General features: G+C 50.4%; 1 protein-coding gene and 1 long non-coding RNA gene across 3 annotated transcripts; one reads left to right on the forward strand and one right to left on the reverse strand.

Annotated features, from left to right (window-relative positions):
- Window positions 1–254: 254 nt before the first annotated feature.
- On the reverse strand, window positions 255–4923 carry LOC139073663 (uncharacterized). The gene is made up of 2 exons (XR_011522665.1): window positions 4394–4923; window positions 255–1786 (listed from the first exon to the last, which is right to left on the reverse strand). It is a non-coding gene; the product is annotated as an uncharacterized lncRNA (long non-coding RNA).
- A 35-nt stretch (window positions 4924–4958) lies between these two features.
- On the forward strand, window positions 4959–11365 carry HEBP2 (heme binding protein 2). 2 transcript variants are annotated; one of them, XM_070559463.1, is made up of 4 exons: window positions 4959–5158; window positions 5700–5835; window positions 6515–6695; window positions 9315–11365. In XM_070559463.1, exons 1-4 carry the CDS (start codon window positions 5057–5059, stop codon window positions 9511–9513), a joined length of 618 nt encoding a protein of 205 aa, XP_070415564.1. In that variant the 5' UTR covers window positions 4959–5056; the 3' UTR covers window positions 9514–11365. The 2 variants fall into 2 exon arrangements, with proteins under 2 accessions (XP_070415564.1, XP_070415563.1); XM_070559462.1 differs by having other exon boundaries at window positions 4977–5158; window positions 5667–5835.
- Window positions 11366–11785: the final 420 nt, after the last annotated feature.

Here is an 11785-nt window from a genome sequence, read left to right on the forward strand (position 1 = left end):
GCAATTATGTGTTGGCACTGAGCAAAGTGCTTAGGACAGCTTCGTGGGCGTGTTGTGTCTAAATAACGGAGGAGTATTGTAATTCTCACCAAAATAGAGGAGAAGCCAGGCAAAAGGAAAGATTACATTTCCTATTAAAATACCAAATTGCTACCCACTTTACAGTTATCATATTTAAGATAAACTATAAAAAGCCCAAATAATTAATTACATTGTAGGTGCAAGAATGGCCCCAGAGTAAATGATGACCAGACTGTGAAACATGTGAACCACATTTTATTCATCACTAAACCCCACCGGCACCTACAGCACCGCCCACAGAAGACCTCTTCTGGTTATTATTCCTGAAAAATAAATCACTCCAAGTGTAGTGGCATAAAAAACAACCATTTTATGAGGCTCAGATTCTGTGGGATCTGCAGGGATAGCTTGTGTCTGCGCCACCACTGCTGGGGCCTCAGTGTGGAGGGGTCGAGGATGCCTGGAGGTGACTCGATGCAGACGCCGGAGCCGCACAAACACTGGGTCCCTCACACGTGGTGGCTGACGCCCCCTGTCAGCAGGCCCTCAGCCAGGAACCTGTATGTGGCTCTCCAGGAGTCTGCTGGGCGTCCTTTGGCATGGCTGTTGGCGCTCTGTGTCCTTAGAACTATGTGGAGGTCTTGAGTGGCCCAGCCTTAGAAGTTACAGTGTCGCCTCTGCTGTAGTCATAAGCCTGCCCAGTTTCAAGGAAAGGGAGCCTGGACCTCCCTCCCTCGATGGGAGGTGTGTCGAAGCCACATTATAACCAGCATGTTGGATGGGAGATAATGTTGCAACCTGCCACAAGTGAGGAACAATCAGGGAATGACTAAATGGCACCAGCGATTGGCGTTGGTGCTTCTTTCAAATATCTGAGTTCTTTGAGATCACAGCGCGACTGCGCTTTCTCACCCTCTGGAGGTCAGTCAAGGCCTGAGGATTTGCTTTGGTCAATGAAATAGAGATGGAAGTGACTTAGTAACTTATTGCAGGAAGGAGTCACAGCCAATACTTATGACTCACAGATTCCACATTTGCAAATTCACCTACTTGCTAGTATATATTTGTAACTCCAAAATCAACACTGACAGCACTTTCTTGGCCGCCGATGGACATGTGCATGTGTAGAGCCATGAAACTTAGAGCTACCAGCTGCACATTCCCAGCTGAGGTCGAACAAGGCTGCTCTCAGCCTTCTAGGTTCAGCTCTCGCACGGTGAACAGCATCCTTTTCACAGTCCATTTGGTGCCATGTCTGTCATGTTTTTACATTTTGGTTGGTGATTTCAGTTTAGAACGGCCCCAGGCATGGTGCTGAAGTGCTGTCTAGCATTCCCAAGCACAGGGCTGCGATGTGCCTTTCAGAGAAGATACATGTCATAGAAACGTCATGAAGGCACGAGTTACTGTGTTGTTGGTTGAGTTCAACATTATCAAATCAACAATATGTATTAAATAAGTTATTTTTATACAATAACACATAAAACAAGGTTCTATGTCAATCAGTTGACAAAAATGTGTGACCACAGGCTCACAGGAACCTAGGTCTGCATTTCCTCTAGAAGCAATGGTTTGGGTTCCCTGACTCAGTGTGTGTGGTGACTTTATAGGACTTGTGGCTGCCGAGAATAATGACCCGCTGTAATCAGCGCTGGGGGCTCTCCAGGGTCTCCTCCCCTGCTGGGCGACGTGGAGGCACCTGCTGGTGTAGCGCCACACTGCCCATCACGTGTGCTGCACGGCTTACACACACATCTTCTTCCTGCTGTCACAGAAACATTAATTATGAGCTAATAGGAAGAAAAATTTTACCTTAATTAATTAACAAGAAAACGAGCTAGATTACTTTGACATATGGGTATAAAACCTGAGCCTTCTGAATTTCATTGTTTGTTCTAAATGAAATCCTAGTATTTTGAAATCCTTTTCTTTCTTTCCTTAAGTTCTTTTATATCATTATCACCTCTTAAATAAAAATAATTCAGCTCAGTCACTTGCTGTTATCTTCATCAACTGTATATTTCACACACTCTAAAATGGTCTCCAAATTTAGCCTCAGTTTTTCCACAACTAAAATGTCCCCCCCAAAAGGCATAGATAACTGTAAAAGGTACTCTGCGGATGAAAAGAACAACAGATTTCTTAAGCAACAATATAAATTATTTCCTTTTTCTCTCTAAAAAAATACTTTCTATTAGGTAAAATTATATTCTCAACTTTGCAGTCTCCTAAGCAATGGGTCACGTCTGTTACATAAGTTAAAATAAACAGGTTATTTTAAAAATAAGTCAAAATCCATTATTTAGCCTTCACTCAATAATTCAAACTTAGTTCTGCATAATAGACGATTTGATATAAACAAAAGAAGGTGCCATGTGTCGGAGGCCACTGCTCCTTTGGGCAGCGAAGGGGATGGGAAAGAGAGGGCGTCAACTACCCTACAAGCACCGGGTCCACACAATGGGGTATCATCCAGCAATAAGAGGAAGGAAGCGCCGACACCTGCTACAATGTGGTGGAACCTTGAAACATTCCACTAAGTGAAAGAAGCCAGTCACAGAAGACCACATATTGTATGACTCCATTTGTAGGAAATGTGCAGAACAGGGAAATCCACAGAGACAGAAGGGAGACGAGTGATATCACGCCAGGGGCTGGGCGGGGGGAGGCGGGCAGCGACTGCTACACTGCGCAGGGTTTCTTTGTGGAGTGATGAAGTGTTCTGGAATTAGATCGTGATGATGGTTGTGCAACACAGTGAATATCCTAAAAATTGCTGAATCACACACTTTAAAATGGTGACTTTCATGTTACGTGAGTTATATCTCAAAAAAAAGTTTTTAAAGCGTTAGGCACACCCATGAGGATGGCTATAATAAAAAAGCCAGATAATAACAAGTGCTGGTGAGGATGTGGAGAAACAGAAAGCTCACACCTCGCTGGTGAAAATGTAAAATGTGCCACCACTTCAAAAACAGTCTGGCAGTTCCTTAAAAAGTCAAATAGAGAGTCACCGTCTGAGCCAGCAATTCCAACACTGGGTTCTGACCCAAGGAGAAATGAAAATGTCGTATGGAAGACTGTGCATGAATGCTTGTGGCAGCCAGAAGTTTGAAACAACTGAGCCAGAAGTTTGCACACCAACTGACGAGTGGATAAATACAATGTTTATCCAACAGATATTTTTCCGCTAAGAGAAGGGATGAAGTACTGACACCTGCTACAACCTGGATGAACCTTGAAAACATTTTGCTACGTGCAAGAAGCCAGTCATAAAGGATGGCTTACTGCATGCCATGGTCTGCATGGTTGTGTCACTCAAAATGCACAGGTTCAGGGGCTGGCCCGGTGGTGTAGTGGTTAAGCTCTCGCACTCCACTTTGGTGGCCTGGATCCCAGGTGTAAACCTGGCACCATTTGTCAAGCCACGCTGTGGCAGCATCCCATATACAACAGAGGAAGATTGGCACAGATGTTAGGTCAGGGCCAATCTTCCTCACACACACACAAAATGCATAGATTGAAAACCTAATGCCCAGTGTGATGGTATTAGGAGGCAGGGCCTTTGGGAGGTAATTGGTTAATTAGGAACAGGATTCATGCCCTTATTAAAGAACACAGAAAGCCCCCTGGCCCCTTCCACTGTGTGGGGGTGCCACCAGCGGTCTGCTGCCAGGAAGAGGGCCTTCACCCCTGATCCTAGACTTCCAGCCTCCAGAACTGTGAGAAATGGGTTTGTGGTTTACAAACCCGTAATACCGGGTGCGGTCTGTGGTGTTTTGTTGCAGCAGCCTCAGTGTATTAACACACTGTGTGATTCTTTCTACGAAATGTCCAGAACAGGCAAACCTGTGCAGACAGAGGTCAGGGATGTCGTCCTCCAGGGCTGGAGACAGGGGAATCGGGGTGATGGCTGAAGGTATGGGTTTCTTTCCGGGGGATGTGTGATAACAATGTTTTTAAATTGATTGTGTTGATGGTTGCACAACTGTGAATATACTACCACCACTGAAAGGCACACTGCAAACAGTAAATTATATGGTATTTAAATTACATGTCAATAAATTTCTCAGAAAAAATAAAGAATAAACCTAACCAGGGGCTGGCCTCACTGCCGAGTGGTTAAGTTTGTGCTCTGCTTCGTCAGCCCAGGGTCTCGCAGGTCCGGACCCTGGGCGCAGACATGGCACCGCTCATCAGGCCATGCTGAGTCTGTGGCCCACACAGCAGAGCCAGAAGGACCTGCAACTAGAATACACAACTATGCGCTGGGGGAGGGGGGCTTTGGGGAGAAGAAGAAAAAAAACACTGGCAACAGATATTAGCTCAGGAGCCAATCTTTAAAAAAAAAAAGATGAAATCTAACCAAAACCTTTTTAAAGCGCTGCAGTCCGGCGGAGTCGCTGCTCTCCCCTCTGCTGCCGCACCTTCCCAGCCTGGTGGGTCAGCGCGATGACTCAGAGATTTTCTCCAGGTGCAACTGTGGCCTCACCCACCTCCTCCCTCGAAAGGCCCTCCTTCCAGATCTGAGGGCGGCCACTTGCTCCTGGCTGCGTCCCCGGACACAACCCGCGCTCCGAGCCCACGGCCATGCGGTGCAAACCACTCAGTGGGGATCCGAGCCCCCCCCACCTAGAGCAGGCTCACCCCTCCTTTCACGGAGGGCGGGGCGCTCACACTCGCCTACTCGCGCCGGCAGAACCCGCTCCCAGCGCGGGCGGGACGGCGCAACAGGTTCCGAGCCGGTGACACCGGAAGCCCCGGCTCCACAGTGGACACCTCCGCGCCTGTTGATAGAAAGCAAGGGCGCGGCGCGCAGGGCCTGCGGTCCGGTCTCCGGGCTCGGGCCTCAGGCGCGCGCAGGAACCCCGCAGCGGGCGCGGCCGGCGGAGCTGCAGCGTCGGGGGCGGGTCTCGGCGGGAGGAGGGACCGGGGCGGGGCGGGGACGCGGGGGCGCGCGCGGCGGGAGGAGGGCGGTGTCCGGGGCGGCCCCTCCCGCAGCCCCCCAGGCTTTCCCGCAGCGTCGGCGCCGCCGATGGCCGAGGTGCCGGAGCCCGAGCCGGGGGCGGCCGAGGGCTGCGCGGCCGGAGCCGTGGAGACGCCGGGCTGGACGGCGCCCCGGGGCGCGGGCCCCCAGGTGGGCGCGGGCGCGGCGCGGAGGGCGCGGGCCGGCGGGGCGCGGGGCCGAGTTCGGGTGATTTGAGCGAGGCCGGAGGGTCCCGCGGATTTTGGTAAAAGGCACGACTTTTAAAATGGCCTGAGCCGAAGCCCAGCCTTCACCAACGGGAGAATTCGGTGGTTTAGCCGTGACTCGGTACTGGGCATCGTCCCAATGTCTTGTCTTTGCCGTGGAAAAAAGAAAAGATCCCATTAAGCCCCGGAACCCGCGGTGGGACCCCAGGCTGCGGGGCGTGGCGGGGCTTGTTCCGGACTTGAACTCAGTGGACCGCCACCCCCCGGAGGGCCTCTAACCCGATGAGGGGGTTGTCAGGTCCCTAACCCGGGGCGAGGGCCCGGATCTCTCACCCAGGGGCGGGTCTCTAACCCGGGGAGGGGGGTGGTCCCGGATCTCGAACCCGGGGAGGGGCCGGGCGCCCTGACCCAGATCCTGCGCGGGCTGGCGCGTCGCGGTCCTGCCGCCTTAGGCTCGTTGCCCGGGTTTTCCGTGTCCCGTTCAGCCCGGGAGCTACGAGACCCGGCACTACGGACCGGCCCGCTGGGTCAGCACTCGCGTGGAGTCCGCGGACTGGGACTCCGCCGTCCAGACGGGCTTTGCCAGGCTGAACAGCTACGTTCAAGGCAAAAACGAGACAGGTGCGAGGGGCATATACCTGGTGATTGTGTGCGTCCTGGTTGAGTCCCCCGGCTTACTGTTGAGTTTTAGCTTTTTAAAGAAATATCCTTTAGAATAGAAAAATATTCTAAGACAGAACATGAAAGACAGTGTTCGAAGACAGGGCTATGCCCAGGACCCTGGCGGCGTCTGGGGGGGCGGTGCTCCTTGTCTGCGAGCCTGCTGGGTGAGCCGGGGCTCCTCATGGCCGGTGCTTCGACGTCATTCGCGCCTGGGTGTGAGAGGCGAGGAAGCGGGAGGGCGCAAAGCGGCGGATCCCAAGGCTCAGGACGCGCTTCTGGGTCTGGCTGCACGCTGTTTATTTGGATCGCTTAGCCGAAGGGACCCCCGTGTCTAAATGGTAAAAATAGAGAATAGATTATGTGATCGCTAATTTTCCTTTTTACTCCAATATCTAGGGAATTTATTAACCAAAAATAGTAATAGTACAGAAAGTAATGTGAACAGTGGACAATTGAGTCCTTTTGGCCTTATTTTTTAAAGATGAAAATTATCTTAAAGGTAAATATTTATGTCAGTAAAGTAAATTAAGAAACTCAGATCAGAAAATAATACGTTGAGTTTTTAAAGTAGTTGGACATACACTTCATCTGCTTCCACAATCTCCTTTGTATTCCAATATGTGTTTTCATGGCGCAGAGAAGAAAATAAAGATGACAGCTCCGGTGACGACCTGCGTGGAGCCCGGGGCGGATCCCTTTAGCCAGCCTACCATCACTGTCTCCCTGTATGTACCCTCCGACCAGCAACCTGATCCGCCCAGGCCCTCAGAGGCAGACGTCTTCATTGAAGACAGAGCTGGAATGACCGTGTTTGTGCGGTAAGAGGCGATGACACAGCGGGCACTGCTCCCTCACTTCCTGCTCTCAGTGGGCTCCTGCAGCCTGTCGGTGGATTCTCACCCTTCCATAAAAACAGGTCCAGTGCCTCTGGTGGTGTTTGCCTACTGGCTCGGTTTTGTATGTTACTAAGGGTTTCTTGCAGACATAATCAGTTTATTTAAGGAGGAGTCTGTTCCATGCTTTCCACAGATAAGACACAAGACAAATTATACCCCAAAAAAGGCATAAGGCTGCCCTCAGCTGCCATCTAGTCAGCCTGAAAAAAAAGACACAGTGCATGCTCCCCTCCTCCCAGTTGCTAGGCTCTGAGAACCCCAAACCCTCCGTGTCCCCAGCCCGAGGGATGGGAGCTGCTTCCTGCACTGACTGCCTCTGTTGGTCCCGGACTTTTCACACCTCCAGTGCCTTTTTAACTCAGTCCTGACATTAGATTCAGCTGAAATTTAAAAGCACACAAAGTACCTGGTGATAGTGTCCCTGGAGTTCCTGGGTCACTCCCTTCCTCTCCGCCTCACCACCAACCTGGTAAGGAGTTGCCGTCTCTGCCTCCGCCACTCCGTGCGCTCCTCAGCCCCCGCCGTCCGTACAGCCCACCCGTCGCCCTGGAGGCTCCTGTCTCCCTCAGCAGTGCCCTCGTGTCTGTCACGTGCTGGTCCTCCAGGACTTGGATCAGGGGGCACCTCGTCTGGGAGGCCTTCCTCAGCTTCTCCAGCCAACCCGCCGCTCTGTCCTGTTAGTCTGCCTCAGGATGACCTGTGCATAGACGGTGACTTCCTCCCGAACACACGGGGTGTTACTCCACCCACCTCCTTCAGCTCCTGTCAGGGCAGCTGTGTGTATGTGTGTTGGGGGGCGGGGTGTTGGTATATGTTTGTGTGCCGAAGAAAGCCGTGGACAGGTCCGTATGGAACAACGTGTATTCAGAGAGCAGAAGACGGGTTATAATTAGGGGCTCAAGATTTGATTTCAAAGAAGTAGGATCTGAAAACAAATTCCCTTTAGGCAGAACATACTAAGAGCTGGCTATTCATTAAGGAAATAGATAGTAAACTTAGGAACCAATATGTTTCTTAACACCTGGTTTAGAATTATGATCAGTCAACACAATGAAAATTATCTTCGATATTTTAAGTACACTGCACGCGTAGGTAGGTTCCTACACGTATTCAACAAGGATTTAAAAGGTGTTGCACACCAGGAATGACTCCTGGTGCCCGGGAGACACTGAATAAAACAGGCCTAGTTTGTGCCCTTGAGAGCTCGCATCTTGTCTGAAGAGTGGCAGGACTGATCTTTTCCATCGGCATATTGATAATAAAACTTATGCTGGGGCTGGCCCTGTGGCATCATGGATAAGTTCACACACTCTGCTGCAGTGGCCCAGGGTTCACAGGTTTGGAACCTGGGCATGGACCTACACACACTCATCAGCCATGCTGTGGCAGCATCCCACATACAAAATAGAGGAAGATTGGCACAGATGTTAGGGCCAATCTTCCTCACCAAAAGAAAAACAAAACTTATGCTAAAAAAGGCATACTAGGGATATTATTGTTTCTCTGTGTTTCCTATTCTTAACCTTCAAAATAAAACCCATGATGTTTACATGTCAGTGACTCAGCTCGGTCTGTGTGCCGTCCTGATTTAATCTCAGGGTGTGTATGTTTATATACTTTAAAATCTACACTTAACCTTTTATTCTCATTCCCCATTTTATATCTATCTTTTGACTGTCTTTTCTTTCATCCCCATAGCAGCCCCCTAACTAGGACCTTCTCTCCGATGCATTTTCAGTCTGTCTGTCTGCATTCTTAGCTGGATCCGATCAAGTTACCTTCCTGCTCAGCATCTTTCCAGATAATCTCAGAAGGCCTTAGGATGGTGTACCAGGTTCTTCCTCTGGCTCTGACTCACTTCCTGACCTCGTACTCTGCCTCACTATGAACATGCTTTGTAATTTTGCACTTCTCTTCCTTTTCTTACCCCTTGTCTTCCTCTGCCCAGCAAAACCATCCTCAGGTGACACCCCAACCCCGATTTAATCATGTGCTCCGTGTCCCCACACACTCTGGTCCTGTCTCTGTTGAAACTCTTCCATTAAACCATAAATTGAAAACTGTATCATATTCCTCTGTCATACAGTGCCTCCCCTTTGCTGAGGAGAGGAAGAAGGGGAGGTTTGATGGAAAACTGAGTCTGGAAGGGAGGCTTCAGGGGCTTCAGTGAGTCCTGGGATCGGCATGACTGGGTGGCTGTTAGGAATGGACTCCGGCCACCACAGACCTCCTGAGTCTGCATTCTTGCAAGACTCCCGGGTGACTCATACACACGCTGAGGTTTGAGAAGCAGAGTCAGAGCCGGAGATGGTGAACATCCCAAACCCGCCTGCCCGCGGGCGGGGCGTGCTCTCCTGCCTCTCCTCCACGTGCTGAGGTCACGTTGAGACCGGGAGCCAGAGGCGGGACGATCAGCTTAGCTGCCGAGGGGGTGCTTGGAACTGCACTTCTTCCAGCATTTGTGGTGTCGGCTCCTCTCCTCAGACTCACGTTCGCCTCAGCGTTGAAGTCACTCATGGTCATGTACTCTCTCCTTTGTAGGTCTTTCGAGGGATTCTCTAGTGCCCAGAAGAACCGAGAACAACTCCTGACATTGGCAAGCATTTTGAGGGAAGAAGGAAAAGTTTTCGATGAAAAGGTTTACTACACTGCAGGCTACAGCAGTCCTTTCAAATTGCTTAACAGAAACAACGAGGTGTGGTTGATTCAGAAAAATGAACCCTCCGAAGAAAAGGAATGAGAAACAGAGGATGCTCCGTTGCCAGGGGCAGCGCTTCTGTGCGTAGACGTCGCACCACCTGCAATAACCCACGTCTGCCGTCTCCGCTGAGTGTCCCCCTCTGAACTGAGCTTGTTCCCAAGGTGCCTTCTCAATGCTTGCACTCCATCTAGACACACAGGTCAGCTAGTGGGGCAGCATCCCAGACCCTCGGGTGGGTCGCAGCTCGAGCGCGTTACCTCCTCGAGGCTCTGGGAGATGCTGGGTCACCCGCTTCTTCTCTGTATCATAGTCACGGTGCCTTTCTCTGCTTGGATTCGTGTCAGTTGGAGGTCATCCCCTCCAGACATTAGCAATAAAAATGTTAAAGGTATATCCCGTGTGGAACCACTGGGCTGTCGGCCTGGAGAGGTGGTGTGCAGTTGGACACGAAAGTCAGATTGTCTGTTGAGTCCTTGTCCTCGTCAGCCTGCTGCCCGCACCACCCAAGAAAATTCTCACGGTACCCAAAAGTGTCAATAGTATTTCTGACAAAGAATAAGCTTATGAAGTTAGTGACTTCCCATCCTATTCTGATACTCAATAATGGCACAGTTTAAAATGTATACAAACGTGTAATTTCAAAATTCACTTGAATTTTTAAAGTATTTCATGAAGTATTTCTGGAGGTCGTATAAAAATGATTGGCTTTTCAGAGCACGTTGCCACCAAGTCAAGGAGGGTGGAATCCTGTCCTGGGAGTGTTGGAACATGCTTGTCCTGGGGGGACAAAGTCACATTCAGATACCCGGCAGCTGTTGTGGGAGGGGCGCTAGCTCTTCCCTGGGCTCCTAGAGGATGGTGGTTGCGGGAGTGAAAGAGAAAAGCAGTTGGAGCTCAGGGACTTCCCAACAGCTAAAGCTGCCGAGGGTGACACCCTCCCAGGTCCCATCATAGCCTGTGTTTAAGCAGAAACCACGTGATCACTTGCATCAGAGGTCTGAGTATCCAATCGATCCGAGGGTGGGGCAGATGATGCTTGAGGTCCCTTGAACCCCAGTGCTGTACGGTGTCTTGTAAGATGACTCTCCCTAACCTGGCTTCAGTGGGGCGGCGGTTAGCAGTCCCCATAGCTGCCCCGTGTGGATTGCATTGCCTTCTGGGCACCCTTCCAAGCACTTCACAGAGTGACCACATTCAACCCTCGCAGCAACTCTGCTCCACGTTGTATCGTCTCCATTTCACAGATGAGGATGCTGAGGCACAGAGCCGTTAGGGGACCTGCCCTAGGAGCTGAAAGGGCACAGCTGGCTGGAATCCGGGCAGTCTGACTCCTGGGCCCCTGCTGTGGACCGTGTCCCCGGGGAGGTGGCTCCTCAGGAGAGCAGCTATCTCAGGCCGCCAGTGCACTGGGGCACGGAATTGTTCCTCCTGCACAGGACACACGCATAATCAACCTGACTCTGACCTTGGAGACGCCGCTTAGACTGTAGCTGTTGTCACAGAACGTGCTAGATTTCTGGTTGTGATATTATTACGGGGATAAATTTTAAAATCCCAGGCAATTATTTTCCAAAGGCATTTGCTTGCATCGATTATTTATTGATTCATTCCATTTTTGTGCTTACGAGAAAGAAATTAATTTCTTTTTTCACTCATTCACCATCACAAGCTGTCCGGTGGGAGGACGGCTGCCAGCCTTTGGCTGAGGAATGTCACAGCACCAGCCTCTGCTGGTGTGAGGTCAATATTTCCAATATTTACTCTACAGTCCTACATAAATAGGCATCTCTTATGCAGTAAATTCCATTTTAAATGAGAAAAGCATATTTCTGATTAGCAAGATTTAGTTGTAATCTGAAACACGGTCAATAAAAACTTCAATTTTGTACAAGTTCGGGCCATCCGATTTTTACCTCCTCTTCCATAAATCATAACAAAAAAATTTTCAGCCGTAAACTGATCAATGCAGAGATATTTCTCACAGCAGTGAACCACTGATTTTAATCATGTGGCACTGACTGCAGAATAGCCCATGTCCACATTTCTGTTGAGACTTTTCCTCTTTCCTGCAGGAAATCCCTCCAGGGGAACCTCCGCCTTTGCTGTCGGGCTAATTCCCGCTCTGTCCGCCAGCCCTTCCCTTGTCTTCAGGACCTCCAGCCACTGCTCACCTACAGGCCCAGATTCTGCCTGATCCCTCACCCCAAAACTAAGCCAGAGCCCCCCAGATCCTTCCACAGGACCATACTAATTCCCACCTCTCCCTGCTCTAGGTGGTGAGGAGGTATCTCGGGTTCACGACAGGGAATAA

The sequence above is a fragment of the Equus przewalskii genome, chromosome 9, assembly GCF_037783145.1.
Source record: "Equus przewalskii isolate Varuska chromosome 9, EquPr2, whole genome shotgun sequence".
Lineage (NCBI taxonomy): Eukaryota > Metazoa > Chordata > Mammalia > Perissodactyla > Equidae > Equus > Equus przewalskii.

What these genes read in the sequence shown, in the direction of transcription:
- HEBP2 (XM_070559462.1), top strand. Translation starts at nt 5,057, where the DNA reads ATGGCCGAGGTGCCGGAGCCCGAGCCGGGGGCGGCCGAGGGCTGCGCG. An exon ending in TCAAGGCAAAAACGAGACAG is followed by an intron (nt 5,836 to 6,514) that starts GTGCGAGGGGCA and finishes TTCATGGCGCAG; the next exon opens with AGAAGAAAATAAAGATGACA. An exon ending in GGAATGACCGTGTTTGTGCG is followed by an intron (nt 6,696 to 9,314) that starts GTAAGAGGCGAT and finishes TCTCCTTTGTAG; the next exon opens with GTCTTTCGAGGGATTCTCTA.